Source organism: Ascaphus truei, chromosome 2, assembly GCF_040206685.1.
Source record: "Ascaphus truei isolate aAscTru1 chromosome 2, aAscTru1.hap1, whole genome shotgun sequence".
Taxonomy (NCBI): domain Eukaryota; kingdom Metazoa; phylum Chordata; class Amphibia; order Anura; family Ascaphidae; genus Ascaphus; species Ascaphus truei.
The window spans coordinates 32216525-32243411 of NC_134484.1; the positions used below are offsets into that span (position 1 = coordinate 32216525).

Genomic DNA, 26887 nt, shown 5'->3' on the forward strand with positions numbered 1-26887 from the left:
TTAGCCCAGTTACACTTGGAAAAGGGACTTGTCTGTCACGCAGGTGCCAATGCAAGATTGACACTGTTATCTACAATCACTCCTCAAAATATTGCTCCAATATTAACATATTACGTTGATATGTAGTCTATGTATTACTGTGACTATCTTCTGCTCCTGGGTACCATTGAAAATCATCAAGGTGTTCCACCTGCTTAATGAGACTGTCATATTTTTATGCAGATTCTGAACCAAAGCAGTTCTTACCTTTCCAGTCTGGTACTTTGGTCTGCTTCTTTAGATCAGCTATTTTCTCTGATTTCTCATGACATTATGCTTGTATCACCTTCAGTGCACCCACCCACTTTGTCTGCATTGGTTCTATAAACAGCCTTCGACCAATTTGCATCTCTCTGTGCAGAATGGAAAATGTTGGAAGGTGATAAACTTATAAACTGATCTGTTGCTTTACAATTTCTGTTCGGTAATTAGCTAGGAGTAAAAACAAACTGCAATTAAAAAAAAAAAAATCACAATCTTAAAAGTCTGAGCTAAAATGTACATGGCTGCGGAATATTTAATGAAATCCCCTAAATCCCATGTCTTTAAAGATCATGTAATTTAAGCAGTATCAGTACACATCCATCGCTATATCTACAACTTTTGTTTTATTCTTGCTATGGTAGCCTGGATTGATAGTAAGCTTTTACGTTTTTTGTCAGGACATAATTCAAACTAGACAATGTTTCTATAGGCTAAAACACAATTGAGGATTTAAGACTAATCCACATTCATGTATCTCTACTAAGATCTGTACTGTTTTTTTTTATTTTTTTAACAAATATGCACACAATTTCTATTAAGAATCCTAATTTGATGGTTAGTAAATTAGATTTTCATGTTAGGATAAAGTGACTGTTACGAATTCTGGTATTTAATGTAATCACACTGTGAGATCACACTCCCCATATGGTAACGATTAGAAAATTTCATTAGAAGATAACGGATTCCGTGTCGAGTCGTGTTCCAGGGACAGCGTTTCATTCCTGGAGACAATTTCAAATGCATTTATCAGGCAGACACTTGTGCTCACCTCATTACGTTTCAGAGCAGAAACTGGTGATTTGTCTTTATCTCCTGGGATGTCTGGTCAAGTCAAATAAAATGACATGTAATAGAATGTGTGATTAAAAAAAAAATCACTTTCTTGGAAGTGGCTGTGGGAGGTGGGAGGTGGGAGTTGGGCTTTGTGAGCTCAGGAAAAATATTGAGATCTGTTTGTAATTAGCACTCATGACCTTCCATGGATATGTGAGGTTTCAAAGCTCTGTACTCTACTTCGTAGGGGCTTATTCAATAAAATGTGGTAGTGATTGTTCGGTGCTACCACACGGGGTTCAAGTCAATTCGAGTCAATGGGACTTTCTGTTCAGGAGTGAAAAATCAGCACTATTGCACTTGATTCTCTAAGCCCTATATTCACAAAAATTAAAATGATCATAATCTGCAACAAATGTGCTATTGTCCAGGACCAGTAGGACTGCTGAAATGTTAAATAGACTGAGAGTCAAACCTAATAAACCGTAGAAACATTGTGAATCATTTTTCAAACTTCTCTCCCGGATTGATCATTAGGTTGTATTGTATTGTATGTCTTTATATATATATAGCGCCAAAAGTGTACTCAGCGCTTCACAAAGAACATATACAGACCAGCGCCCAAAAAGAATCCAAAGTCCCTAATAGAGTCCAAACAGATGGAAGGGAAGATAATCCAAATGCTCCAATCACTGTAAAATCTCCAATCCGGGGGTCCGTGACATAGGGACAGAAACAAAGAAAAATAATAGTGTAATACGTAATGTTAAAATGGGACAAACTACATGAAACACTTAACAGAAGACAAACATAAAACAATCAAGCTGAAAGAAAAATAATGCAACCCCTGAGGAAGTGACGTCAGTCACGAAACGCGTAGGGTCAAAGGTCACGGTGCCTTGAAGTTACACTGGTTGTGAGAAGTGTCAGTCAAGTGAAGCAGGAAGCAGCATCATTGAAGCTGCAGTGCTGGCAAGCAGGAGAGTTTGGAGTTCCCTTACTCGGCGTCCATCTTGTAGAGTGTTTTGAAGCTAGAGGGAAAGATATTACACAGGGAGCCCCTGAGGACCCCCACTGCTGCAGGCGTCTGCCCCACTTGGTTACACATGCTTGTTTTTCCAGTCCTGCTGTAAGTAGGGTTTTGAGTTTGAACCCCTTCATGACCCACTGCAGCAGGCGCCGTTTGTTTTATTAAATAATTATTTTTCTTTCAGCTTGATTGTTTTATGTTTGTCTTCTGTTAAGTGTTTCATGTTGTTTGTCCCATTTTAACATTACGTATTACACTATTATTTTTCTTTGTTTCTGTCCCTATGTCACGGACCCCCGGATTGGAGATTTTACAGTGATTAGAGCATTTGGATTATCTTCCCTTCCATCTGTTTGGACTCTATTAGGGACTTTGGATTCTTTTTGGGCGCTGGTCTGTATATGTTCTTTGTGTTCTCTCTGGTGTTGTTCAGCTAGTGTTCCTGGCTGCCCTGTACACATTGTGTTATTATTGTTAGTATTTTATTTTATTGCATGTAGCGCCTAAGCACTTTTCTTTGTGTTATCAGCGCTTCACAAAGAATACAGTACTGGGAATTAAAATTATAATGGTTATAAAGTTTAGAGCAATGCTGGCGTATATTGCCGGGTAGGGCTGTGCAGCACACTAGGGCCCAAATGATCGAGATTGCCAGCTTCACTTAACTGTTATACCAACGCTGCAACTGCAAAGTGGCTGTGAAAATGTTACTCTGCTTCATTATCAATAGCTGAATGAATTTGGTGCTGCTCAGAGATGTTTTTTTTTTTTTTTTTGCCTATGGATCAATGTAGATGGACAGATGAGAAGATGCAAAAGTACAGACTGCATTACAAGTCTTTGTTCAGTCACTTGTGCTACATCGCATTTGTGATAAGGACATTTGACCTTGCACAGGAAATCCAGCTTATCCAATAGCCAACTTTGTTTTCTTTTTAGGTCTCTACTTTTGTCTTCAGCTGATTGTCACCACTTTCTTATCATTTCTGCAGAGAGAACCCTTTAAATCAATGCTGTATGTCAGCCCCCTATATGTTCCAGCAGAGTACATACATTCAACTCTGGTGTTAAATACTGCATCATAGTGTCAGAGATAGATAAGCCAAAGTAATGAAATATTTCATGCTTCATAGGATGTGCTAGATTAGGTCTTTTGAACATCTGAGATATGGGTGGTATGATGTGAGGATTGTTTGTGTGTGGGTGGGGGTGATGGTGGGGTGGTAACCTATCGTAATCTTCTAATTTCCCAAGGAACAAACTAATTTCCAGTATTTACCCCGAACGCGATTTTAAAAATAGATGATACAAGGAAAAGTGTTTTTGTCCCCCCTCTCAGCTCTCCTCCCTCACACAGTTTAGTTTATAAATTATACTGCAGCAGGGCTGGCCAACTCCCACCAACAGGCCTGGTATTGGGGATTTCCCAGCTTCAGCACAAGTGGCTCGGTCACGAATTGAGACACCTGTGCTGAAGCAGGGATATCCTGAATACCTGGCCTGTTGGTGACGCTTGAGGACTGGAATGGGTCAGCCCTGTACTACAGCACCTGTACATTTACGTTTTGAAGCACAGGTTTTGTTTAGGATACTTACGGCCAGATTCACTAAGGTGTTAACCTAAGTGTGTACATTCTTTAACGCTGTGTTACCTAAAGGACACAAAGTCACGGCAATCAGGTTTTACTCCCATAATAAGATTAAAGTAGAACAAAGTTCCAGATATCAGTGCATCAGAGTTATGGACAGGACAGCACATATATTTCAGGCTTAATATATACACTTGCTTGAAGGTAGATAAATCATACACCTGTGAGTGTCTTGTATAACTTAATGATATAAAGGCTCAATAATGGGGGTATATATGAATCTCTGTCTGTGAGGAGAGCTATGGCTTGTTCTCCTCTTGTAATGTGGGAATATCAGCCCTAGGGCACAATATATGAATTCAGAAAATCTTCATCCCAGAAACTCACAATGATACTAGCAGAAATAGCACTCACAATTGGGTGAAATCCATCGTATCCATCTTTCAGCTTGCAGTGGAATAAGGATAAATCCAGGATATGGATAAAGATGTGGAGTGCATGCAAATACCGGGGCTAAGTACAATACTAATTAATTAAAAGCCGCTTTATTGTGGTAGTGACAACGTGGATGATAGCAGGGAAGACACTCTGACGCGTTTCACGCTCACGGCGCTTTGTCAAATAGTGTGTATCTCTAACTCACGAGTGTACATACGCTTTGTGAAAGCGCCGTGAGCGTGAAACGCGTCAGAGTGTCTTTCCTGCTATCATCCATGTTGTCACTACCACAATAAAGCTGCTTTTAATTCATTAGGGTTGTGCTTAGCCCCGGTTTTTGTATGCTGTACTCCACATCTTTATCCATAGCCTGGATGTATCCCTTCTCCCATCACAAGGTTGGAGTTATTTATCTAAAATTGGATGCAAATGAGCTAAAGTAATTAGGGCCTAAATGATATTCATCTCGTATTCACAAAGCAATCCTATGGTTAAATTTTTTTTTTTTTTTTTAATTAAAGCAATATTTCATTCAAAATACTATGCTTTTTTTTAAAGTCAGTTGTGTAGTATTAGATAATACTGCATTTTAAAAATATTTAGCTTCACTCTTTTTGCCCTTTTTAACGCTTTGTAATGTATTCAGCATCTCTGGATTGCTACAGCAACTATTTAGGAAGCCACACCGCTTCCTCTTTTGCAATGGGCAGCAATATTGCGTGCCCTGGGAAGTAGGATCTTCGCTGATCGCAGGAGAACGGATAGATCAGCAGCTTAGATAATGACATTGCCGTAAAGGCAAGAAACTGCCTCATTTTTATTAAAGCAAAAAAGATTAAAGGCCCCTTTAAAGTCATACAAGTAGCTAAATTAGTCGTTAATGCCCAATTTGCACAATTCCACTAGATGTAATACTGTACTGCTAGAGTAATGTAGATTTCATTTAAGTTGTAAAAGCACTCAGTTTTATTAATAATTCATGAAAAGCAATATCCCAAAGTCGGACAAACACTAAACTTTATTCAGGATCAGCACCTAAAATCATCATGCACATGGTTCAGAAAACCACACACACACCAGATGAAAGAAAACACAACTCCATAACTGTATATACAGCTCAACCCCCTTATAACGCTGTGCTTGGGGTCCAAAGAATCACATCGCGCTATAAGCGGATCGCGTTAGAAATAATATACAATGTATGCATTGTACTATAAAGTATTTAAGACACCAATAATCGTGTTGTAAAGTATTCATAAATACGAAAATTGGGAGCCCCGCTTGCATCGCGTTATAAGCGGATTCGCGTTGTAACGGATCGCGTTATAACGGGGTTGAGCTGTACTGTACATAGAAATAATAATAAACAATAAACTAAGTAGTAAAGAAGTACAAGTGCAAATATTTTATATATATATATATATATATATATATATATATATATATATAGCGAATAAGCAAGAACAATAGACACTCCGTCGGGAAAATCAAGATGATGGGTGCAAATCCTATAAAGAATAAATAGGCAATACGATATCGTGTTTGTGACGAATATCAAGAGGCAGCACTTGGGACCGAAACGTTGGTTATGATGTCTTGATAATACAACGTTTATATATATATTTATATATATATATATATATATATATATATATATATATGCAAATATAGCTGTATGCTCATCTGCATGTCTTAGGCAGGTCTGCAACCCCGCCTTTCCCCATTAACACCCAGCATACAGCACTTCCACTGCAGCAAGGGATTCTGGGAAATGACATGCAAATGAGCACACAGTGTCACTTTTTGCCTCAATAACCATATAGGGTTAGGGAACCATGTTAAAAATGGTTATTGAGGCAAAAAGTGACACTGTGTGCTCATTTGCATGTCATTTCCCAGAATCCCTTGCTGCAGTGGAAGTGCTGTATGCTGGGTGATAATGGGGAAAGGCGGGGTTGCAGACCTGCCTAAGACATGCAGATGAGCATACAGCTATATTTGCATATTTGCTTTCCTGTGGAGGGTTTTTGTCACTTTTTTTACTCACCATAACTTAACTCAGTATTATGGTTTAGCCTAACCCATAGCCTCTCTTGCATTCCCAGTAAAATCAACCCCACACTGATGAGACCCATCAAGGTCGAAACAGCTGTCTGTGGGTGGTTTTCTGGGTATGCACCTTAACCCTGGCTGTGCTCAAAGCTGTGACCATGCAGCAAGCTTAAGCCTATAGGGAACCATGTTAATAATGGTTATTGAGGCAAAAAGTGACACTGTGTGCTCATTTGCATGTCATTTCCCAGAATCCCTTGCTGCAGTGGAAGTGCTGTATGCTGGGTGATAATGGGGAAAGGCGGGGTTGCAGACCTGCCTAAGACATGCAGATGAGCATACAGCTATATTTGCATATTTGCTTTCCTGTGGAGGGTTTTTGTCACTTTTTTTACTCACCATAACTTAACTCAGTATTATGGTTTATATATATATATATATATATATATATATATATATATATATAATCTTGATGGGATTCATTATTGTCCTACTTTTCTGCTTAAGCGTTTCCGTAATCGTTCTCCGTTAACCCAACAAGGCGGTTGCGCAGTGTTGGGAGATTTCTTGCATTTTCTGCATTATAAATAAATCCAGAAATGCATATTGTTCTTTTTTTAAGCGTTCCACGATAGTTACGCATTTGGCGTACATTTTTGCATAACTTCCGCTCTAAACTAGGGACTCGTTATGCATTTGCATAGCCGCGAATACGTAGTCCCTCCTGAGAATTCTAGTTAGCCGAGTTAACGTATAGTTCGTGTACTCGCACACTATACTACAGTACGTTCACTCTGTAAGCATGTTGCGTACACGCCAGCGATCTGAATAAGGGAAGCTACATGTGCGCTAGAATGAAATTCCTCCCATTAACCATATTGTGATGAATTATATTACAGATGTTATTGCTACATACAATTAGCTTAATGAATATTTATTTATAAAATATTTTACCAGGAAGTAATACATTTGAGAGTTACCTCTCGTTTTCAAGTATATCCTGGAAAATATGGAAGGAACACTGGTAAAATGAATGCCTGCTCCTACTCTGTTACAGATGTAGCGCATGACATTGTTTCCACAGGCACTACATAAACTGTTATAACACAGAATTTGTGTAGGATTCGGTGGCAGCGTTGATGCAGAATATGCCACCATAAAGTACCTACAGTAAGGGAACCATTCATCTTCATCTGTATTTTCACTGATGCTTAACTCTCAGTGCCAAGCTTAGCCAGCCTCTGCATGGCAGATTTAAATGTTCCCAATTTTGCACTATGATATTTATACAGTGTTTACTATGGCTCATACTGTCATACCATAAATCATAGTTTTCAGAACTAGGTGACCTCTGATTTGATTTGATGTTTGGTCTCATACAGTATTTGGTTATGCTTTTTCACCAACTTAATGGTTGTGCAAAAAAAAAAAAAAACTATTGAGTTTCTTTTATACCCACCTACATCTGAAAACTCTGAGTATGTGTGTATATATATATATATATATATATATATATATATATATATATATATATATATATATATATATATATGCAAATATAACTGTATGCTCATCTGCATGTCTTAGGCAGGTCAGCAACCCCGCCTTTCCCCATTATCACCCAGCATACAGCACTTCCACTGCAGCAAGGGATTCTGGGAAATGACATGCAAATGAGCACACAGTGTCACTTTTTGCCTCAATAACCATTTTTAACATGGTTCCCTATAGGCTTAAGCTTGCTGCATGGTCACAGCTTTGAGCACAGCCAGGGTTAAGGTGCATATCCAGAAAACCACCCACAGACAGCCGTTTCGACCTTGATGGGTCTCATCAGTGTGGGGTTGATTTTACTGAGAATGCAAGAGAGGCTATATATATATATATAATGGATGAGAATGGGATTTCCCCCACACAGAGTTTAAAGTGTTCAACTAAACACATGCCCTAGTTAAATTCTGTTAGGTGTGTGAAAAATTGTGTGCATTTTGCTGGCGGAAGCAGAATGAAGCCCCACCTGCTCCACTGTGGTGAAATGTATACATCTGGGAATAAGACAGGGACCCTGATGTGCTGACTCATTTTCTTGTCCCAGAACTAGATACAGTACAGCTTCCGAGGGTTAAACACTTACAGTATGTAAGATCTCAGTATTAACACTTTCTTCTAAAACATACATCCAGATGTTTGACATGAACCAAGCCTTACAAGATCAAGTATTGTTTACACGTGTTCCTTGTTTTTATGTTCTTTCAGGCTACGGAGCTGATACAGACAAACATAAAGATACCGCCTGTAGTGGAAAAGCTAAATTGCAACAATTTGCAGAACAAACACAGGTACTGTCCCTCTAACCATCTTAACTTCATAACTATCAGCGGCGAAACATTGAGCTAGTAAAGACATATTTATTATACCATTTGGGGTGCCTACTTTTTTTTGTCCTTTCTACATAGTTCATTAGCAGTAGCACCCCCTCCAATCTTTTGTGGTATTATGGTTATTGTGTGCCTTGACGCCTTTATTATCGTGTGCATGTGTATATCATATTCTCCAAATGTCGGCGTCTGCAGTTTTTCATTTCACTTAATCAGAGGAGGTCTGGTAAGGATTGCTCCATAAAAATCACATTTCTTTTTTTTTTTAGACTTCAAAGGCTTCATGTCTGGCCGTTAACTGTCTGGCTGTATGAATATTTAAAAGTAACATATCAACGTTGAAACCATTTTTATGCTTTAAAGTGGACCTTTTAAGTGCCCTATAAGGTTGGAACGACCGTTATTAATGTACTGGTATACACTAATTATGTTGTAATGTTCACCATTATCATTTTAATTAGGAAATCAATGGGGTTTTTCAATGTGAACATACATGTAATGCTCTTCATTCTTCTGAAGATCACATGTAAAGTATGAGCTAGAAAACAGCTTGCACCAGTCATTGGATTAAAAAAATAAGGATCAACAAATACTCAGCTAGTGTATTTTAGTATATGATTTTATGATATCTATTTATAAAGTGCAGCCTACGTTGTGTTTGTAAATCTGGGCATACGCCCCACAAAACATTTCAAAAGTAATACTTGGCTCTCGTGTACAGGGCCCTCATTACCTTGTGTATCTGATTGCGCTTGTCTGTCCTTATGTCTGTCATTCTGTATATGACCTGTGACCACTGACCTGTGCCCGCGCACCCACTGACATAATAATGATTTTAAAAACAATGTAATTCAACTCTTAATGCCATTTTGAATGAGTTTTCATTTACTGAGCATCCTTTGATTTCTACACCTCCCCAGCAGTGCAAGATCCTTGCAACACTTTCCTGTTTGTGATAATTTGTTGCCAATATTCCCAGCAGTTTGAGCTATAAACGGTAGCAATAGATAATGTTACTGTAGTAATATAAGAATACATTGTAGCTGCTGAGTTACACTGTCTGAAGGATTGATTGGAACTGAAAGGTGGCCATTAATTAGGATTTTTACAGATTAACAACGAGCACCAAACAATTGCCAGTTTAGGTAAGCATGTAGAATGATACATTGTCACATGCCTTACATATTAAATTAAGAAAGTGAAAAAAAGGAGGAATGTAGTATTGCTGCTTTAAATAATGAAAACCTATCACTGCCTCATGCTTCTACAAATAACTTCTGTCTAGCTCAATCCTGCACCTATGAAATGAGTAAATCATTGAAGAACAATGCAAAACTGTTCCCTAAACTTTCTGTAACTGTGGCTAGATAATATTTTCTCCTAGATTCACTAAACTCCAGTAAATGTAAATTGCCATTAGCAGTTTTTCACTGTTCATTAAAGTCATATCGCATGTGGAAAAGCTGTAATAATAACGTGAATCTTACCCCAGTGATATTTTGGCGTTGGGGTCAGCTCAAATAAGCATCCAAGTAAGTATTTACCAGCTGATTCATTATTCATGAGCACTAACGTACTATTTACTAAATTCCGTTATCTGTAGATAAGGCTTCCGCCAAAAATGAACAGCAATGCTATTATGTACATATATGCAAGATAACCTAATCCAACCTAGAGTAGATGATACCAATATATTAAATACTGTAAACCTTTAACAACTTTTTGATATATTATTCCCTCCGTATCCCAAGTGACCAGCTAGTCATGCGCAACCCATGACTAACTGGCCACTAAGATCTATTTAGGGCTTATTATACTATTACACTATCAAACCCCCTTCAAACCAGAGAAGTTAATATGGCATTTAAAGCAATGTTTTACTAACCACTATGGCAAACAAGAGTTTACCCCTACCTCCACCCCCCAGGTGGCCAAGCCACCCACCTGCCACCATCACCAACCCAAACGCAATACACTAACAACCCACCACAATGTACAGCAATGAATTACAGCCCTGTTAGCCAAATTTGGCTGCAAGTCATATCTACAGATGGTGGAAGGTTGTTACTGTGTTGCGGTTGGGTTAGGGTGGTCAGTGGGTGGTAAGGTCCTCTAAGGTGATGGAGATGGGGGTTAACCACTTTTTTTGCCCCAGGGTTAATAAGGCATTGCCAAGCAGTATTCATTCATATGCAAAGGTTGTAGTAGTTTTAGGTTGTTTATGGTGTATGCCAACTACTTTGGTGCCTGATGGCATTTATTTTACAATACATTGGGAGCATCAGGCAAGTAATGGTTAACTCCTTATGTCATAGTAATGTTATTTACTGCATAGTTAACGCATTTTTCTCATAACCACAGTCTTGGTGAATGAGGCGATACGTTATACATTTTAATGCGCAACCTTTTCATTTTTACCAGATGCAATATTAATGGACTTTTAACAAACTTTAATGCATTTAATGCTATTTTCCCTCTTGGACTTAAAACACAGATGTACTGTACCCTGTACCTCCGTTACCGCAAGCTTTCATTGCTGTACCACTATTTAGTCCTGGTGGGCACTTCACTGGTGTTTTGGTTCTTACAAAAACACAATTGATTTTTTTTTGTTTTTATTTGCCAGAACTCAATGTGTTTTGGTTTTTAGATAAAAAATAAATTAAAAAAAGTAATACAATGCTAAAATACCATCATAAAGCATGACAAAAATGCTTAAAATAAGTACTAAATTATAGAAAGAATTGGAAAATGAAAATAATGTAACTGGAAAACTTCAAATAATTAAAAAAGACAACTCTGTGCCATCGTTGGCAGCCAACACTGATAATCTAACGGTGTTAACCCAACTGGAACGGATTGACTGATGTACTTACTAGTAGAGAATAGAGACCGGTCAGATTGTGGTATCTCAATGCCAATCTAGTACACTATATGCATTGTACCCAGCCCACACGTAACTTAAGGGTATTAACCCAACTGGAACGGAATTGACTGCTACATTGGAAAAGAGTAGACAGGTCAGATGGTGATAAATGTATGCCAGCATAGTATACTATATTCCCAACACGGGTCACCTACATAATGGTGTTAACCCAACTGAAACTGATTAATTCACTGGTATACTAGTAGAGAATAGACAAAGTTCAGATGGTAGTATCTATACGCTTACATAGTGTACACACCACAGGTAACCTATCGGTGTTAACACCAACTGGAACTGATTGGCTGGTATACTAGTAGGGTGTAGAAACAGCCAAGTCAAATGATGGTATCTCTCTGGTCACGTATATAATACTATATGCAGTGTGTATACACATACACACATGCACACACGCAGCGGGAGGGACGTTTTATTGGGAGAGGGAAATGCTGCGAGATTCTGAGCAAAGGGAGAATAGAAAATAAGGTTTTGTTTCAGTTTCAATTTGGCTTGTGAATGGAGATCTAAGCTCATGGTTTGGAGTCCTCCTGGGACTCCGCTTCAGAGAATGTAATCCCCCTCCTCCTCCCCTCCCTCCCCTCCTGTTTAGTGTCTGCATTCTGCCCTTCTTTACGATTTAGTATAAGGGCAGCATTAGCCTCTGTTCATTCAAATAGGCATAATTATTTTTGAAACTGCCCTTGATGTTCTCCTTGGGACAATTTTAGCAGAAGTTCCCAAGCCTGAGTAATGTTGTGTCCTGAACATATTTTCTTTATCAACAATTTAAGAAAAGTATCTTCCGGCATTACAAACAGATACATTTGATTCACTGACGTTTGTTGTGAGCTTCAAAGATTATATTTACACCATGGCAGGCATTTTTACTTTTTGGATATCCTGTTCTAAATCAATTAAATCAGATTTATGTTTTGTTTTGGCCCTTAATTGAGACAATATGTCTTCCATACAAATGTAATTTACTACAATAGGCAGAGAGGGTGGAAAAATCATCAATATCCTCTTTGATTAAATCATACCTTGTGGTCTTTAGATACTCCTGAATTAACTCAGTAGGGATGCATTATTCAGGAGTGTATTTTGCTACCATTTCATTGGTCATGCTGGATGAGTTAATCTATAGCATATATCACAGCACATATAAATAAACAAGACTAATGAATGCACATGGCCAAACTAAATGCACAAACTACTTTTATTAGGATTTAAAATCGCAGTGTATAATAAACATGGCGCTTTTATCATACATACATCATGTATGCGGTGTCGCTAAGTAAAGAGTTTAGTGGCCATTTTCATTTAGGTTTTGGGCTAATTTTTGTACAAACAAAATACTCTGTGAGCAAGGTATAGCTTGAGGTGAAATCAGAAACTCTATTGCATAGCATAAAAATAAACCAAAATGTAGGAGTAACTGCAACTTTTTTCTTTGAGTGCCGAGAGGCCACTGCACCAGAGTGCCACTCCCGCTCCGGCACTCGCGATCGCGTAGATACAGCAACTGTCATTGCTCCCACTAGCTACGTGCAACGTGCCAGCAGGAGCAACTGACGTAATGGCATTAGTCGCGTGCCAAAAAGGGTTGGGGCTAATGCTTCAGCGGGTTCAATAACCTGCAGCTACAGCAGCAGCATAGGTAGAAGCCTCCTGAGCCATCTTGACACATGTAAGGTCAGGATAAAATGGCTTAAAAAATTCCCTATTTATAGGTTTATTTTTAAAATGTTGACGTGAGCTTGGACATTAAGTTGAAGTAATGCACATGAGTTAGCAAGGTGGAACGCACGTTACTTGGAAGCCAAGTTAAATTGTTCCCAATTTATGTGTATATTTCTTTGTACAGTATAGCGCCATTTATGTACATGGCACTTTACAGCAGTAATACCCGTGACATAATAATATAACACATAATGGGAATAAGTTCTTGAGACATAAATGTAACATTTGAAAATGGAGTCCCTGCCCCGAAGAGCTTAGAATCTAAATGGCACGTAAGAATAACATACAGAGCCAGTAGGAGGTTGTTTTGGTAAGTGCGTCTGCAAGAGTCCAAGGTCGATGTATCAGGTGTGTAGTATCAGCCATGGAGCTACCCATATGCTTCGTTAGGAGGTGTTTTATTAAGATTGGTCTTAAAGGGGTGTAGAGAGGCTGCTAGTCGGATATTGAGGGGAAGGCATTCCAGAGGTGTGAGGCAATGAGTGAGAGCTTTTAGGTGGCAGAGGGCTTTAGACACAAAAGGGGTAGACAGCAGACATCCTTGAGCAGAATGTAAGATTTGGGACGGGAAAAGTAAGAGGTAAGAGGAAATCCAGGATAGAGCTCTGTTTCAGATACCAAGAGTATGGAGAATGTGAAGGAGAAGAGGGTGGTCCACAGTATCAAAGGCTGCAGAGAGGTTGAGCAATATAAACAAAGTGTAATGACGTTTGTCTTTGACAGCATGGAGGTCATTAGTTATTTTAGTGAGGGCTGTTTCGGTGGGGTGAGCAGTGCGGAAGTCAGATTGTACTGTAGAGCATCTAGGAGCGCATAGGATGTGAAAAAAATTAAACAAGCAAGAGAATACAGGGCGTTCCTCCTTCTCCTACCGTGCACCCCAAAACTGGAACAACCTACCAGAGACTCTCAAATCCACCACCAGTTTAAGTTCTTTCAAATCTAAGGCTGTCTCACATTTTAATCTGGTCTGTAACTGTTTCATAAGCCCATAATATATATTTTCTTTAACTGTGCACGCAATGTCTTGTATATAATGTATACCCTGTTCATTTATGTAACTGTATTTGTAACCATATATTATTTGTCTTAACTCTGTGCCCAGGACATACTTGAAAACGAGAGGTAACTCTCAATGTATTACTTCCTGGTAAAATATTTTATAAATAAATAAATAAAATAAATAAGGAGTTGAGAGGCAAAATGCAGGAGGTAGACAGGACGATAGCTAGAGAGGCAGGTAGGGTAACGCTTGCTATTTTTGAGTAAGGGTGATGTCCCCAAGGAGAAGAACAGGGGAGTCTGAGGACAGAAAGGAGAGCCAGTATTCAAAGTGTGCGAGAAAGACAGACAGAATAGGGATGATTAGAGGTAGGTGGGTGATGACCACCATGTGGAGAGGGAGAGGAGAGAAAAGATGGACAGTGTGAGCACTAAGGAGGGAAAAGAAAGAAGATGAAGGGTTCAGTAACTAAATATTGAGGAGGAGGGGCTCCACACCTGCCATCAGCCCAGAGTGTGGGAGACAGAAAGGCCACCATAAGAGAGGGCCGCTTCCATTCCAGAGTCAGACTGAGTGAGCCACGTCTCGGTTATAGCAAAGAGGAGCAGATAGAGAAAAATAAGTCATGCACAGAGATTAATTTATTGGAAAGGGAGCGAGCATTCCAAAGGGCACAGGAGAAAGGAGGGAGGTTGATGGGTATGAGTTTAGAGGGGTTGACACCAGCAGGAGTAGAAGTTGGATGCGGGAGACGGGGATGGGAAAAGTTAGAAATAAGGCAGGGACCAGGATTGGGAGAGAGATCATAAACACACAAATAATCAGAAGATTATATAAAGCCCCCTGTAATTGCACTCTTGATAGGTGACATTATAAGGAAAATGTCATCTCATAGGAGGCCACTGAATAGCCTATTCCCTAAGTAGGGTGTGACCTTTGCGGCTTACCCTACTTAGGGAATAGGCTATTCAGTGGCCTCCTATGAGATGACATTTTCCTTATAATGTCACCTATCAAGAGTGCAATTACAGGGGGCTTTATATAATCTTCTGATTATTTGTGTGTTTATGCTGTGCTTTCTCCCTTGCACCAGGTAGCTTAGTCTTATGTTCTATGTTTGTATGTTTGGTGAAGCGAGGTGCCTCCTGTGTATCGTTGGGAGCGAGATCCCCAGAAGCAAGGAGGAGAAGCCTGGAAAGACAGAATGTGTGAGGATGATTTGTAAGGGTGTGTTTTAGTGCAGGGGGTATAGCTGTGTAGTGTCAGAGGGCGCAGATAGAAAAGGAATTTGAGAAGTGGAGAAGGAAGGAGAGATGGAGGTATATGAATGGAGTTAGAGACATAATGAGACTGGAATAATGAAAAATGTTGTTTGAAAAGAAGTAAGGTGCTCTAGAGTGAAGAGAGCTACGTCTTCTTGAATCTGTGATAGAAACTCTCCCCCTTCATGTGCAGTTAAACTCCAGAATCCAGGGCCAGTAGATGTGTAATTGTCCACTTATTTCATTTTTGTTAAACTCCACATTCAACGCCACTTAAAAGGGGTCATTTTAAGGCAGGTTTCTTTACAGGTTGGCTGCTCCCTAGTCTGTTCCTAGCTATATAGATCTAAGAAGACACCTGGCTCAATTAAGTTCTGCCCAGACACTTCTCAATTAGCACATGTGAGGCACAGAAGACAAATGTTATTTGTAATCAGACAGTTCTCATACCTATATGTTAGTGTGAGGATTTGCCATCCTTATGGTCGTAACTCACCTCCTCAGCCTTCTACATCTGGCACTCGAGTTACGGTCCCGCGGCAGCTCCATTACGCGCGCGCAGGCGACGCGCGATCAGTCTGCCTTTCTGGATCCGTTCACAGTCTCTGCCCCCACTCCGAAGATGGATATGCGCGGTGGGCGAGTGGCGCGAGATCGAGTCGCCACACCTTGACGTCAGTGAAGCGCGCAAGAAAGGTTCCCCTTCGACCCGCCTTCAGGCTCCGTTCCCGTTCGGGTGACAGGCATGCGCGGTGCACGAGTGGCACACGATCGGATCGCCACCCCCTGATGTCGGTGACGCACATGGGATGAAGCTCCACCCCCAGACCTAATCAGGCTGCACAATAGGGTGCACCAGCGCGACCCAACAGCCTATCCGCTTGCTCCGTCTTGTCCCGCCCCACTTCCCATTGGAGGGAGGCTCGTTTAATACCTGCTCAGCCTAGACACTCAGTGCTGAGCATAACCTTGTATGTGACGCTGTGCCTTGCTGCATTTCTGCCTTGATCCTGCTTCTCTGCCTTGTACCCTGCCTGCCTCGTTCCGGATCTCCCTGCTGCCTGACCCTGCTTCGTTCTCTGGATTCCGTTATTCTCCTACTTTGACCTGGCTTACATACGACCATCCCGATATCTACAACCATGACCTTGGCTACCCTCGCAACGACTACTCCCCACTCTCCAATCCAGATCCTGACAAAGTACCCCTACGATCCGCTACTCTCCAATCCAGACCCGGCAAGTATAACTCTACCTTTTGTACTCCTGACCCTGCTTGCACGACCAATCTACATCCTAGATGCGCCCGTGTAGCTGTGGGTTGGCGTTTCACAATTCCCTACCTCAGCACCGCGCTCGGGCTTCGTTTGTGGTGAGCTACGCGTTACAGTTAGCAGTTGAAATTACTAATATATGCACTAGACGTGTACCGAGTACCCGGAAATTACCCGGCGTTTTTTCAGTTACCCGGAACTTACCCGGACACGGCAGCAGGTCGGAACAGGCGCCGGGTAATTTCAGAGCAGCTGAAAAATACTTCAACACTTAACTGTAGCCTGCGGCAGAGAGTGAGGAAGACTGCTGTGGAGGGAGAGGAGGACCACGGAGGGTGAGGAGGACCGTGGTGACATCGTTGCATCGTTGTCCAATAGGAACGCTCCTGCTCCGGTCACATGGTTCCCCAGCTCCCAACAGAATCAGCTGTGTGCTGTGTTCTGCTGCTCCCGCTGGCTGAACAAGGACTTCTGCTGCTGTCACCGCCACCAGGATGTCTGCTCCTGCTCCAACGATGTCGCTACGGTCCTCCTTACACCCCACAGCGGTCTTCCTTACCCTGCATGTAAGTGCCGTCCGGGTAACCGGGTAATCTGCGCCCGGATACCAGTTACCCATTTTTTGGAAAAATTAGGACCCGGTACAAAACTAATATGCACACAGTAGAGGTGAGTTGAAAACAGGATTTAAGATGGCATTCCTGAAAAGAGGAAGATTAAGTCTGTTCGGATCTTAAAACATGAGTCCAATAGTCTTCATTGTTAAACTCCACATTGTATGCCCCAGTAAGGCAGGTCTCTTACAGGTAGCCTGCGCCCCTACTGCATGTGGAGTGTATTGGTTAGCGCATCTCTGCGCTATGAACAACCACACTAAATTTAGCGTACTGTAGGTAGAGCAGAATTTGCAGAACCTTTCACTCTAAATTGTAGTGGGTAAGGCAGCTACTGTAGAATACAGTCCGGAGATATTTAATGACTACAGTAATACTAGAAGTCTTTTCTAAAATTCTCATGTTTTTTCAATGACTAATTAAGAATTTAGTTCAATCCCCACAGCTGTTTGTTTTGTATCTTAAGGCATTCAAGCAAAATTGCATTTAAGTGGCATTCAACTTGCGATAAATGATGTATAAGTACAAAAAAATATCATAATATTCTTTAAATTAGTCTGACGTTTATGCTGCCACGTTTGTGTTTTATAAAGTATTCAATTTTTATTTGTTTTGACATTGTATGCCATTTTTGTGTTACTCCAATCTACTTTTTAGATGGTTTAACCATTGTAATACAGATTACAATACAGAACAAAGGAATGATGATTTGTGGAGCAGGCAATTGATATGAACAGTTAAAGACCGAAGACAATTATGGTCAATATTAATGCAAACACAATCATATACAGTAGGCTTGTACATTTTTAGGTTCATTACCACAATGCACTGTACTATTTCAAGCTAAACATATTACAATAAAGACAAGCTAGTCTAATTATTAAATCTTGCAAGTGTAGAATGGAAAAAATCAGTACAGTATGCCACTACTCTGTACATGCAAACAATTTTCTGTGTGATAATTACAATTTAAAAAAACGCTCTGTCATCTGAGTGAACATCAAAGCTCAAAGCATTATGTTATAAGACCATACATTCACTACAATGGGCAGAAAGGTATCTGCAGGAAGGTGTCTTATGCTTCAGAGTGGGAGCCCACGCAGCGGTAATCCTCGGGTGCCGCAAACACCGCTGTGGCAAGACCATGGTTGGCAGCGGCACCGGAGCCAGTAAGGTTAGCAACATCTGTAGGGCAGGCGTATAGAAGCACTGGAAACGTGACAAAAACATTGAACTGTAAAAAGAAAATATGCCTTCCTGAATTCAGCATAGCATAAACATTATCTTGCTACGATAGGCATTCACCTATCTGAAGTTGTAGACATTTGGAGGACCTGCACAAGAGTCTTTGCCTCTAGCGCCAATAATATTAAATGTCCATGTGGGGAAAATGCTACACTCTAGACCAGCGGTCTGCAAACTTTCAAGGAAGAAGAGCCATGTAAAAAAAATGTCTTTGGCCAAAATATTTCGAGAGCTGCAACACATGCATGAATATGATTACACCCCCAGAAACACATACATATACTGTACACACACTAGTAGGTATATACTGCTTATGCGTTAACCGATGTAAAATGTCCTTCAAATCAGAATTAAGGAAAGGAAAAAATATGTGGGGGAATAAAATGCATCTCAATAATAAAACACTTTATTTTGTTTTTGTAATTATCCTGTGCAAATCAGTTTGTCACTTGTCATTTCCACCCTTGGGCAAAAAACGCAAAATAAATCAAAATATGCTGTGTTCTGCATTTTTTTTTTTGTACTTGCCCTACCTCTTCTCTCTCTCTCCCCCCTCTCACTCAATTCCCCCCTTCCCCTCCCACTCACTCAATTCTCCGTCCCACAAAATTCCCCCCTCCCATACTCCATAACCCCCCTGCTCTCCTCACATACAAGTAAGTCAATAAATAAATGGAGAAAAAAAAATGTATATCATAGGAATCGAACCAAGCGGAAACTTGCAATTATCTATATGAGGGGGGATCCGAACCCTGAGAGCAGGAAGGTTTTCAACCCCTCGTTACTGTGGGCTCCTCTTGCAAGATCTTCCGTTTAACATGGTTGCTTTACGCACTGTTCCTACTTCCTAAAAAACTAATAAGGTAGGTGCAGACTCCCCAAAAAAGCTATTTATATGTGAGAGGGCAGCGTAGCTTCACTTTCTGGTGAATAATCACTACATTTGGGATATGTGTGTGTGAGAGAAGACGACTTGGCATGTTTTGGTTGTTGGTGGCTGGAAGTGGAGTCAAATGTCTGCTGTGGGAGGTGAAGGTGAAAGGGGGAAAATGCAGCTCCACTGACACACACACACACACACAAACACACACAGATATTCTCTTTTTCCCCTTACCGTGGGAGGAGGCCTCCGGTCCTGTGCCAATCCCGCCTGACAGGTGTGAAAGTTAGGCTCAACTTCTGGGCACGCCCAACTTCCATCACCGACAGTCTCGCATGCGCGGGGGGAGCTTCCACTGATGACCACCAGGGGAGAGGTGGGGACCGGCAGTCGGATACAGAGTTCAGGCCCAACTTCCAGCAACAGATGGGTCTCCCCCGCAGCCGCCGGGACAGTTGTCCTAGCTCTCTTCCCATTGGTGGATCTGCGTGGAAGTATAGGCCGGCACTGAGCCACGAGTAGGTGCGGAAAGAGCCGCAGGTTGCCGACCCCTGCCCTAGACAAATTGAGGCATTCCGGTGGGGACAAATCCCACTCCATATTGAAAATGGGGACCTCCCTATTTCAACTGCAGAGACTGTATGGGCAACTCTTTCCAAATGACCCAGGACCTGAGAGAACTCTGTAATTTTACCCCACAACTCTACAACCTCACTGTTGCTGTGAGAATTATTTTTTTTAAACCACAGGCGAAACGAACAGACACAGTTGGAATTCCGGGATTTCACAGAAGGACTCTTGAGTTTTTAGAGCAAGTATCTAAAGGCTGATGTCCTACCTTTTCAGTTTCAAAGAAGGCACACCTCTTATTCTATATCTGCCGAAGTAATCGATTTGGGGAATTTCGGACAGAAACAGCCGATTGGCCACTTTGTGCATATATATATATATCCCAATCTACCCCTAAAACTTGACTATTTTGAGAGATGCTCTTAAAGAGTTTTCCCCTCCAATGACCTACTGTAACTATTACATTATGAAGTGGCACCACAGTAGGGTACTATGGCAGACATAAGTCGGTGTGTTAATACTGTATGTAGACTAGACAGACACCGTGAATACTATAATGCTAGAATACAATTCTGAACAATAACAGGCACACTGATTTTGCTTTGATCGGTGCACTTTTTTTTCCAGTAAAATGCCAATGTTATTGGCTTACTGTAAAAACGTTTCCGGGCCCTGTGAAAAATAATGTTTTTATCTCCACGGGGTCTGCAGGAATGTCATGATTATCACATTTTCACATGTATTGCCCTACCTTTTAGTGCCCCAAAATAAAATGCTTATATTAAATATATCACAGTTGTTCACTTTGGTATTTGGAGGGAATGCATATTGGTGGTATTTTTGGGGAGGTGTCTACTAATAATAAGGGGAAACAACAAGGATTAAAATAACCTTTCCAGAGAAAAATAATGCAAAAAGCTGGCAATGTCTTACAGGTCTTTCCGCTAATTCACCTGACACATCCCAGATTCATAAGAGACACCTTGCTTGCATTCACATCAATCCATGTACAGTACATTTCTACATATAATACATTTGTATGTGTGTCATTTTAAATATGTCCCTTCTGTAAATGTTTTCTATTGTCCATATTGCTACAGTAGTTTTAGATGTTGGGCTTGGAGCAAATGTGACTGGTTTAACATTCTAGACGTGGGTCATAAATAGATAAGTGATCACATTCATTTTGATATTTTTAAGGATCATAATTGAAGAATATATACAGCTGCGCCAGCCTTTATTCTAAAGCCTTGCACGCCGTACCGCTCTGAATACCGGGTCACGACGCGCTATGTTTTTTCCAACCATATAGCAATTGACTCGGGTTTCTATCGGGCGCAGAAAATTGCATTTTAGCGTTGTCTGCAATACCGTCTAGAAACTCAAGTGGGCGATCGCGAGCTGTTGTCTTAAAAGTCCAATAGCAATTCAACCTACACAGTACAGCCGTACAGCTCTGCAAGTCTGTGTGTGTGTGTGTGTGTGTACAGTAATTGTAATTTGAAGATGTATATTTGAAGCAGAGATTAACGTTACGAGTTCATACTGTATACAGTAGTCTGAGGCTCCTTAGCCATACACATACAAAAATGAGGACACACTATATACAGGATACTAAAGGGAAAAGAAGTACAGTATTACAAAAATATACAGATACACAAAGAATTGCCCCCAATTAAATCCGAACCATTATAATTAAACAGAGCAACCGCGAATCAAACGCGGGTGCTAGGCTGTGCGAATGCAGCATGAACCCGGGGATGCACAATTTATTGCGTGTGGAATTCAGGAGATGCAACCACTATACCCCGAGAAGTTTTAGAATAAAGGCTGGCGCAGTAGTATTATCATTTTCTGATTCTCAGAACTCCTCTGCTTTATTATTCTGCGTAGTCATACGCATCCACCAGTACAATGCTTGCAATTTAATATTTTCTTTCCAGAATGAATGTACTAACTTTCATTAACTTGTATGTCTCGGTCTTTACTCCGTCCAGCATTTTTATTGTATTAATTTGTTTGTTTGTTTGTTTTTTAGCTCAAAAGCCATTGAGAAATTGGAAGTGGATCCAAGAGCATATTCATTTCCTGATGTGGCAAATATCATTCAGGAGAGGAAGACTGTTGCACAGGGACCACTTCAATTACAGAACCTCAAATTAAAAGATATGGAAAATAACGAAGACTTTAAAGATAACTCCGAAGTCCCACCTCTTATATAAAGAGATGCTTTTGTAAAATGTGATGTTTTTTTTAGTGCAGGATAGATTTCCAGTATTTGTAATGTTTCTTATACGGTACAACTCTCCACTGCTTTTTCACTTGAGGGCATCACCTGCTTTTATATGCCCTTCACCAGGGGTGGCCAGCTCCAGTCCTCAAGATCCTCCCCCAACAGGTCGGGTTTTAAGGATATCCCTGCTTCAGCACAGGGGACTCAATCAGTGGCTCAGTTGAAGACCGAGCCACTGATTGAACCTCTTGTGCTGAAGCAGGGATATCCTAAAAACCTGACTCGTTGGGGGGTCTTGAGGACTGGAGTTGAGAACCCCTGCACTGAACACTTTGTTAATAAGATTAATTTCAATAAATCCTGATTGTTATAAGTAAAATTAATCGGGAAGCCGATTTGCATTTTTTAATTATCTGTAATGTGTTTACTCAATGTGATGAAACTTAATAATTACTTAATGTATAATTAGCAACATCTGCTTCACATGATGCGTTTGATTTTTCTCGAATTGCTACATAGAGCGGAAATGTTTACAATTCTAATTCTTGAAATTATACCTACTGTAACATGCAATTTGGTAAGCTTTATACAGTAGTATACATGTAATAGTGTTTAAGAAGCTACAAATGACACACCCACTGCGTGTTCATTTGCATGTCATCACCCAGAATCCATGTCTGCTGCTTAACCACTGGATGACGTGACAATGAGGTGACTGAAGCTGGTTTGGGGACGTGAAACAATGGTAAATGTCTGATTTTCTGTCTATCAAGCCCTTTGCTGCACGAGGGGCGGCGACGCTTTTCTGGCAGCGAAAGAGCTAAGAAAAAAAGAAGTAAATAAGAGGTTTATTTAACACAAAATGGTTATGTATGTTCACCCTAATTACATAACCTGTTTGTCTCACTTGTTTCCTTAATTTAGTAATTCTCCCAAGGATAGGAAGGGTAAAGTAAAATCGAGAAATCACTGTCTCTAACTCTCAGGTCTATTTGAATTAGGAAAATCCCATATGTAGATTGATAAAAGATTGGTTGATCTTCTGTTGTTCTGCTGGTGTCATTCTAGCTGTATTACGTTATATACAGTAGCACAGTGCTTCCACTTGGATAATGATGTGCACGTTAGATAGATCGGTAAAACCCTCAGTGCCTGCACACACTAAATACGGAAGTAACACAAATTACACAACTCTGACTTGACTGATACAGTCAGTATTTACTTTAATAAACGATCTCTGCACCTGGCAAACCTCTACAAACTAGGCTACCAACTGAGGCCAAGATGCACTAAGGTATGGTAACTCAAGGAACATAACTTTACATTAGCAAAACAGGAACAGATGTTTTGTTCCCCCAGTTTACGACATATCCACGTTATTTATATGCTAAAACAATGTCGTACAACATCTCATTAAAATGGGGTTAACCTGATAGATGTCCCAGCTTTACCATAATATGGTACCCTTGGATAAGATTATTTAATGATCCCTCAATAAATAGGGACATAGTCCTCATCTGAGTGAGCCCTGAATGCCTCCCAGGCCATGCCATGAACGGAATGCAGTACCCCAAGCAATTATGTGAGATAGTAAGCATGACCGAGATACCACCACTTACGAGAACCAGTCTCCTTCCCTCCCTACCCCACATGGTAAACTACATTGAAATACTGTACTAACCCTTATTGCCGTTGTATTCCTTCTGTCCTGCAAACGGATTTTTTTTAAAAATGGGGTTAACATATAAAATGTTATTAGGATAATGGTAGAAAGGGGGGGGGTGATAGACAGCACTCTGACACAATGACTCAGCAAGGTTGCAGGGTGCACGGAACAGGAAGGGACCCTAATACCCTTCAGAAGTACTAACAATCCAAAAAATAGGACCAGCACTCTCTGTCTCACAGCTACAGATATAAGCGAATACCAGTGTAGGGCAAATGAATAATTTAATGACACTAATAATAAACTGAAAATATAGCAACAATAGCCAATACGCCAATGCAAGAATAAATATCACCATAGAGGAAATGAAAATATAGGTGGTAGAGGGGAAAGAAGGAGAAGGGGAAAAAAACACAAAAGAAAAGCAAAAAATCACAAAAATGGAAAAAGGAAAGCAAACTAGGGGGGCGACGTTTCGAGGGGTGACCTCTTCATCTGGCCCATTCCCCCTGGTCCCAAAGGGTCCCAGAGGTACTTCCCTAAGCCTTCCCTCCCCACTGTCAAATGATCCCACACTCAGCTAATGATATAAATCTAAAGTCTAAAGAGGGCAAATTACATAAGCAGATATCAAATATCAACCACTGAATGTAGATACAAGAATATTGTGAAAGACACAGAACATATGCAGATATCAGATATCAATCAGTGAACAAGTATAAGCAAACCCTCTTCCTGGTGCCTTGTCAAGTTCTTGGGAGGGAAGGCTTAGGGAAGTACCTCTGGGACCCTTTGGGACCAGGGGGAATGGGCCAGATGAAGAGGTCACCCCTCGAAACGTCGCCCACCTAGTTTGCTTTCCTTTTTCCATTTTTTGTGATTTTTTGCTTTTCTTTTGTGTTTTTTTCCCCTTCTCCTTCTTTCCCCTCTACCACCTATATTTTCATTTCCTCTATGGTGATATTTATTCTTGCATTGGCGTATTGGCTATTGTTGCTATATTTTCAGTTTATTATTAGTGTCATTAAATTATTCATTTGCCCTACACTGGTATTCGCTTATATCTGTAGCTGTGAGACAGAGAGTGCTGGTACTATTTTTTGGATTGTTATTAGGATAATGTTGTATCATAACGCGACATTCAGTAAGTCTTTCTGTTACTCCTATCCACACCCTAAAATAGGGCTTTTCCTGGAGTGGAGAGGCAAATAACGCTGTTATTTAAATCCTTCCTAATTGTTGCGTTGCGCCTATCCAGAAACAGCTAAATCCCTATTCTGGGGTCTGGCTGGCAGTAACACTAAGTTTAGCTTTGTCTTAAATACCGCAACGTTAAGTCTCTGTGTTAACCTTAACAGGCTTTAGTAAATAGGAGATGATATATTATTGCCTCATTTGCATCTCATTATCACGTGTTCTAGTAAATGCTGTGCAGGAGAAACATGCCTTAGGCCTCGGCCATGCTCCCTGCTGGCGTGCTGAGGCGCAGGGAATGCGGGTGCTTTCCCTGGCCTTGCGGTTGCTTACCGCACGCGCCGTCGGGGGGCGGTCCGGGGGAGGGCGCATCACTGGCCGGGGGCGTGCCAGTGACGTCACGTATCTGGTTCGCCCTCATTGGGCGAACCGCTCACGTGACCGACCTGTCGCGCCGGCAAGCGGGTGAATTTTAAATTCCCCTAAGACCTGCGCTTCCGCAAGCGCGCCGAAGCGCAGGTGAGCCCCTACTAAAGCCGCTCTAATTGCGGCTTTAGGGGCTCAGTGCTGAGCGGGAGCACGCGTCAGCACGCTTCTGCCAGCAAGCGCTAAACATGGTCAAGGCCTTAAGGTTGTGTTATTGTCCTTGGTGGATAACGCATTACTAGTATGTGCTGTTAATTTGTGCTACTTAGTGTGATGTTAACCTAACAAAGATTAGTGCATCTAGTCTTGAGTGCATGAGTCAATCCCAGAAACGTTTCAATTATCAAGATCTCTATGGACCGCTAATAAATATATAATATATATAATGCCCTAAAAGTTTGGAAGGGGACCGGCTAACAGAGTATTACTATAGGTAACATTTATTAGAGATAGAAGCAATAGGAACAGTGACTGTTTAGAGATGAAGTTGCCCTGGGAAGCAGTTCCACCAGATTGCTGTGTAGAGGTTGTTCTTGAGGACTGGGGAATCCAGCCCCAGAGACACAACAGCATACAGTAGAGCTGCTTTAGGAGATCAGCGATCCAACGAAGCGGGATAGTTTGCAGCCACCAGTATTCACCCTTTACCAACTGGCCCCACATCAGCCGGTATGCAGCCAAGGCAATGCCTCCAAGGCTTCCCTCTAAGACATTCTGCAAAGGAATTGCAGATGTTCTCCATCTTGTATTATATACAATATACAATATCCTAATCCCTGGCCAGGTGAAGATAAAAATCAGAGCAATGACCAATAAATAGAGCTCTAGATGGACTATACTGGGGAGGGACCAATTGTGTTAGGTAAAATACTCAACACTGCCTAGTGTGAATTTATTAAATATTTTTTTTTTTATTCTTCATTTCATTACCATCTAATTGCTAAACCAATGTTGTTGTTTTTTTTTTTTTTAATCAAATTACAATATGGTTACTCTGTTATCCTCAAGAATGGTTATCTGCTCGGCCTCACCATTAATGTTTTGGTAGGTAACAGTGTAAGTACCTGTTAGCGAGCTGCACTGGGTGGAGTTGTTGAGGGAACCGCAGAAGGGTTCATTAGGTCACCACCCTTACCCAAAGTGTCCACAGTCTCAATTTCCCTGGACTCCAGTCTTTCTCCCCCAAACCCCTCTCCAAGAATATATTTTTCCTTAGGTTGTGTCTGAATAGGACAGTGGAAGGCAGGCTGCGCAGACAGTGCTACTTGGCGACGGCTATCCACATGGGTGGAAG

General features: G+C 40.9%; 1 protein-coding gene across 6 annotated transcripts in view; it reads left to right on the top strand.

Annotated features, from left to right (window-relative positions):
* The window catches only part of DNAAF11 (dynein axonemal assembly factor 11), a 71669-nt gene extending 48953 nt beyond the window's left edge, over nt 1–22716 (top strand). For 5 of the 6 annotated variants that reach the window (XM_075581909.1, XM_075581925.1, XM_075581917.1 and 2 more), the window contains exons 11-12: nt 8443–8525; nt 22113–22716. In XM_075581909.1, the coding sequence (XP_075438024.1) occupies nt 8443–8525; nt 22113–22296 (267 nt within the window). In that variant the 3' untranslated portion in view covers nt 22297–22716. The remainder of the gene's footprint in view (nt 1–8442; nt 8526–22112) is intronic. The other variant, XM_075581928.1, reaches the window with a different exon arrangement.
* The last annotated feature ends 4171 nt before the right edge of the window (nt 22717–26887 follow it).